Source organism: Etheostoma cragini, unplaced genomic scaffold, assembly GCF_013103735.1.
Source record: "Etheostoma cragini isolate CJK2018 unplaced genomic scaffold, CSU_Ecrag_1.0 ScbMSFa_367, whole genome shotgun sequence".
NCBI lineage: Eukaryota > Metazoa > Chordata > Actinopteri > Perciformes > Percidae > Etheostoma > Etheostoma cragini.
The window spans coordinates 10,319-15,915 of record NW_023267961.1 but is presented as its reverse complement, the minus strand read 5'-3'; the positions used below and the strand labels follow the sequence as shown (position 1 = coordinate 15,915).

General features: G+C 41.2%; 1 protein-coding gene across 3 annotated transcripts in view; it reads left to right on the top strand.

Annotated features, from left to right (window-relative positions):
• Positions 1-5,597, top strand: part of LOC117940896 (NACHT, LRR and PYD domains-containing protein 12-like) — a 35,506-nt gene that overhangs the window by 28,062 nt on the left and 1,847 nt on the right. For all 3 annotated transcript variants that reach the window (XM_034866020.1, XM_034866021.1, XM_034866019.1), the window contains 3 exons: positions 2,783-2,956; positions 4,143-4,304; positions 4,502-4,548. In XM_034866020.1, the coding sequence (XP_034721911.1) occupies positions 2,783-2,956; positions 4,143-4,304; positions 4,502-4,548 (383 nt within the window). The remainder of the gene's footprint in view (positions 1-2,782; positions 2,957-4,142; positions 4,305-4,501; positions 4,549-5,597) is intronic.

The window sequence follows — 5,597 nt, the reverse complement described above, 5'->3', positions numbered from 1 at the left end:
AGAGCTGCCCAAGACCCTGACTGAGATGTACGCTGAATTCCTGGTGTATCAGATTCATCAGACAAAAGAGAAGTATGAACTAGAAGAGTGCATTCAGTACATTGAGTCATTAGCAAAACTGGCTTACCATCAGTTGGAAAAGGGGAACCTGATCTTCTACGAGACAGATCTAGAAGAGAGTGGCATTGATGTCAGTGGAGCCTCGGTGTGTTCAGGAGTGTTCACAGAGATCTTCAAAGAGCAACGTGGGAAGAAGAATGATAAAAAAAAGATGTTTAGCTTCATCCATCTGAGTGTTCAGGAGTTTCTGGCTGCTCTCCATGTAGAGAGGGCCATCTTTAACAGAAACCAGAACGTGATGTTTGGGCGAAGGATCTTAAAAAAACTGTGGGGATTTTTCAGCAGTACAACAGAGGTCCACAGGTTTGCTATTGATAAGGCCTTACAGAGTCCAAACGGACACCTAGACTTGTTCCTCCGATTCCTCCTGGGTCTTTCACTAGAGACTAATCAGATTGTTCTACAAGACCTGCTGAAACAGAGAAGAACTAGCCCCGTGACCAATCAGGATACAGTGGAGTACATCAAGAAGAAGATCAGTGAGAATCTGTCTGCAGAGAGAAGCATCAATCTGTTCCACTGTCTGAATGAACTGAATGATCGTTCTCTAGTGGAGCAGATCCAACAGGCCCTGAGTTCAGGAAGTCTCTCCACAGATAAACTGTCTCCTGCTCAGTGGTCAGCTCTGGTCTTCATCTTACTGTCATCAGGAAACGATCTGGACGTGTTTGACCTGAGGAAATACTCTACTTCAGAGGAGGCTCTTCTGAGGCTGCTGCCAGTGGTCAAAGCCTCCAAAAAAGCTCTGTAAGTATCAGATAACTTCAGATACTAACTGGATGGGATGTGTAGGTTTGTTCTCAACTAATGAATGTTTAACCCTTATGTTGTCCTCCCGGGTCAAAACCTGACAAGTTTTTGCTACCACCACCTTACTAGTTTTACTACTTTAAGGAATTCATGCTCTATAATCCTCATTTATATACAATTATACCTAATATTTGAGTTTAAAAAGCAGAAATTATTATTTATTTTGACTAATAGTTAAGATCAGAGGAATGAAAGTGATCAGTTGTATTTGTAAAGAGCTTTGTAAGGAATCTAATCCATTTTTTGTGGTAATTTGGTTAAAAAGAAACTCATATTTCAGATATAGACATTTTTAAAGGAGGACAACAGGAAGGTTAAGTCAACTGTTAATCATAAGAGTCAGTCAACACACTGATTAATTGATTAATTAAAAAACCTGCAAATAGTGTTTTCAGTTTCATTGTATCTCCACTGATTACTGCAACCAAATGAAAAAAAAAGATCTTGTATTTAATAGTTTATTTATGGCTTTAATTCATTTGTGTGAATGATTGGGATCCAACTTTTTTCTATTCCATTAATAGCGGTCTGATTCCAGTAATATACACAATATTAAAGCTGCAGTAAGAGTTGGCCGGGCCCTCGCACCTCCTTGCATGTCGGGTTTACCTGCACGGCTCTCGAACACTGCAAATCCTCACCAATGAAAATATAACTATCTGCTGAGTTCAACGATACCTCAGTCAAAAGTCTACATTAAGCGGTTCAGTAGTTATTAAAAAGGGGCGTGGCTAAAGGATAGAGGGCGGGCCGAATATCTAATCCAAAGACTTTATGTCATAGAGTTCTTTAGCTGTGAAAGGGGGTGTGGCTAAAGCATAGATGTCCTCAGGTCTGGACTCTTGTTGACTGTGGGATATTTCAAGCAGAATGGATCTTACAATAACTTCGTTCATTGATAAATGCTCAAAATTGCCGCCAAGCCACACCGTTTTGCTGTGTTTTTATGTCTTTTCATCATTGAGGTCTTTAGATGACACAGACCAAATTTGATTGGATGAAATCTCTGAGTAGTTCGTTAAAGTATAGCACCTATAGTTTTAGCCTTACTTACGGAGGGGGCGCTAGCGAGCCACTTTTGTGCGCCTATTATTCCCTTAAAATACGCACATTTTCATCAGTCTCAAGACCCTCAAAAAGGCCATTCATTTGCAGGGATAAAGAATAATAATTCCTTCAGTGTCAATAGGGCCTTCACCGCTGTCGGCACTTGGGCCCTAAAGGCCGTTTTACAGTTGACACATCCGAGCTTGCGGGAGTATGGGAAGTTACAGCGCTCCCATGACGTCAGACTGGCGCTCATCAGGTTGGCTGAGGCTCGGATACCGCACGTTTAGTAATTCCTTCAATTTTAAGAAGGCCTTCAAGGCTGTTGGCACTCAGGCCCTAATAAGACAAAACATGTTTGAATCAGTACCCCAGTAAGGACAACCTTAGAAATGTGATGGTTTACATTATATGTGACAGAAACAATATAAGTGTTTGTCTTTATCACAAACTCTTCTTCAGGTTGAGTGGCTGTAATCTGTCAGAGAGAAGCTGTGAAGCTCTGTCCTCAGTTCTCAGCTCAGAGTCCTCTAGTCTGAGAGAGCTGGACCTGAGTAACAACAACCTGCAGGATTCAAGAGTGAAGCTTCTCTCTGCTGGACTGGAGAGTCCACACTGTAAACTGGAGACACTTAGGTATGAAATAATAAACCTGTAAAAGATTAATCAGATCTATCACATATCACTTTTCTTTAGTCAGTTACACATTTCTATTTCATTGATGTAGTGCATACCTAAATATAAGGTTAAGTTATATTAAATATACATAGAAATGTTTTCACATATGTTCCGTTCATATTTTTAGGCTGAGTGGCTGTAACCTGTCAGAAAGAAGTTGTGAAGCTCTGTCCTCAGTTCTCATCTCAGAATCCTCTAGTCTGAGAGAGATGGACCTGAGTAACAACAACCTGCAGGATTCAGGAGTGGAGCTGCTCTCTGCTGGACTGGAGAGTCCACACTGTAAACTGGAGACTCTCAGGTAAGGTTTCAGCTTTTGTTAAACAATAAACATTTAAATATTGCTTGATTGAGGTGTCACCTTTCTTCAAACCTTCGATTACATTTTTCAATCTCAGGTCACGATTTTATTCTAATTTTTTTTTCAAATCGCAGGTTGCTAAGCAATTTTTAGACTACACTTTTATGTAATATATCTTTCCTTTGATCGCAATGTACCACTACATTGTCAGATTGAAAACATTTATTAACAACACAATGTAACAATTTATATCTTCAGTCAATTGGAAACTTGGCAATTTGTCAAAAATTAAAAAACAAAAACAAATTGCCAACAATGGCGAGGCAGACGCTCGCTGTCTAGCTGTCTCAACAGCTGAGCAGACAGAGAGCAAAGAGCATGAATCTGCATTCCACTAACTTGTTGCTCTCTCTAATATATATCCAATATGAGATGCTCTTTTAGGCAATAAAATGTGCATGCAGGCTGATATTCAACCATGTTGTTTTGTCGGGATTAAGACAAGTTGCTGTTCCTGGGGGCTTGGGTGGCTTCTAGACCAGCTGACTGGACGTGACAGTAGTATCCCCCCCCCCCCCCTTTTATTTTTCTCTGCACTACCTACATTTTATATTTTTCACATTTGCTATTTGTGATAATTTATATTCTTATCTTATATTTTTGTGTCAACACTGTGAAGGGATTGCTCCATAGGTAATGTGTACTAGTACTTGTGTATAATGAAAATAAAAGCTTTTTATTCTAAAAAATATATCCAACATCTTTCGGCTAATAGTGGCGGGGAAAAACTCCTTCCAACAAGTTCTGTTAAACTCACTGTTCACTGCATGCCCAACAGTAAGAAGACAGTTAGACACAAGCTTGTAAAGAAAGTTTAACATCTTGCAGCTAAAGAGCCTGATATGTTACTAAAGGGTTTGTGGAGACTTAGCCCTTTGTTTAACCTCAGAAGTCTGTATGATACTCTGTGATTTGGTCACATCAAATGTCTGATTGATGATGTCCTGCATTGATAAAGAAAGTTTTAGGGCTATGCCAACTTATAATATTTGCACAGATTCTGCCGCTCTATTTGGCTCTTTACTCCCCCCAATGTGCTGGATTTGGGTCGCTGCAGAATAAGACATAAAAACAATAAATTAAATATATAATCTGTGTGTGTGTGTGTGTGTGTGTGTGTGTTCAGTCTGTCAGGCTGTCTGATCACAGAGAAAGGCTGTACTTCTCTGGCCTTCAACCCCTCCCATCTGAGAGTGCTGGACCTGAGCAACAATCATCCAGGAAACTCAGGAGTGAAGCTGCTGTCTGCTAGACTGGAGGATCCACACTGGAGACTGGACACTCTCAGGCATGAACAGACAACAAACTCTCACACACTGTTTCTCTGTCACACTGCCAAGCTGAGGACTATTGGTTCACAGCGTGTACCAGCAGCACTGCTGATCATGTTGATGGTCACCAGTTACCTGTAATGTGTTATACATTTTGCAGATGGTTTATGAGGAAGCTTCTGAGGGTTCATTCTGACTTTGTTTCCTCCTCCAGGCTGGAACCTGGTGGAGAGCAGTGGCTGAAACCGGGTCTGAGGAAGTGTGAGTGTGTGTTCACTTTGATTCAAGGAAAAAAGGAGCACATGTTCAAGTATGATTGGTATTGTGTTAGTATTGTATTAGTGTTGTTAAAGTATCAAAAATATATCTGTGTGGACCAAACTGTGAATCATTTTCATTGTCTTTACACAAAAATGCATTCACTGACCAGATATTCCAAAATCCCCCATCCCATTCAGCCCCCACCACTATGCAGTCCCTCCAGGATTTAGCAGATTTTTTTTAGATAGTTGCGGCCCAAAATATCTGAAATAAAAACTGGGCTGAGTGGTCCTAGTAAACAAATTCAATTCATTTCAATTTTATTTATAATATCAATTCATAACAAGAGTTATCTCAAGACACTTTATAGATAGACCACACTCGAGAATTTACAAGGCCCCAACAGTTCTAGTAGGCTTCTCCAGAGCAAGCAACAGGGCCACAGTGGAGAGGAAAAACTTCCTTTTAGGCAGAAACCTCGGTCAGACCCAGGCCCAGACCCAGACCCAGACCCAGGCTCTTGGTAGGCGGTGTCTGACGGGCCGGTTGGGGTTAAAATGAAGAGTGGAAATAACAAAAATAGAAAAAATAGTAGTTTGAAGCAGTTCTTTGTAGTAGTTCATGGCATGGCAGGACGCTGTGCAGCATTACAAGGCACAGCAGGACGTAGCAGGGCACTGCAGTGTAGCAGTAGAACATGGCATCACAGAACGTGGAGCGGGACCAAGGCGACAGCTGCTACACTGATTTTGGAGCCTCTCTGATCCAAGGGAACATTCTGGGGAAAAAAGAACATAAGGACTCGGGGGAATGACTCCCCAGAGCTAGGTTAGTAACTAGGTTAGTAACTAAGTTAGTAACTAGGTTAGTAACGAGCATTTCTGGGACATGGATGCACATAAATGAAAAGATAGAAAGATGGAGGAGAGAAGAGCTCAGTGTATCAATAGAAGTCCCCAGCTGTCTAAAACTATTACAGCAAAACCAAGAGAGACAAGGTAAAGAGAGCTCCAGCCCGGTCGGGCTAGAACTCTCCCCAACCGGATCGG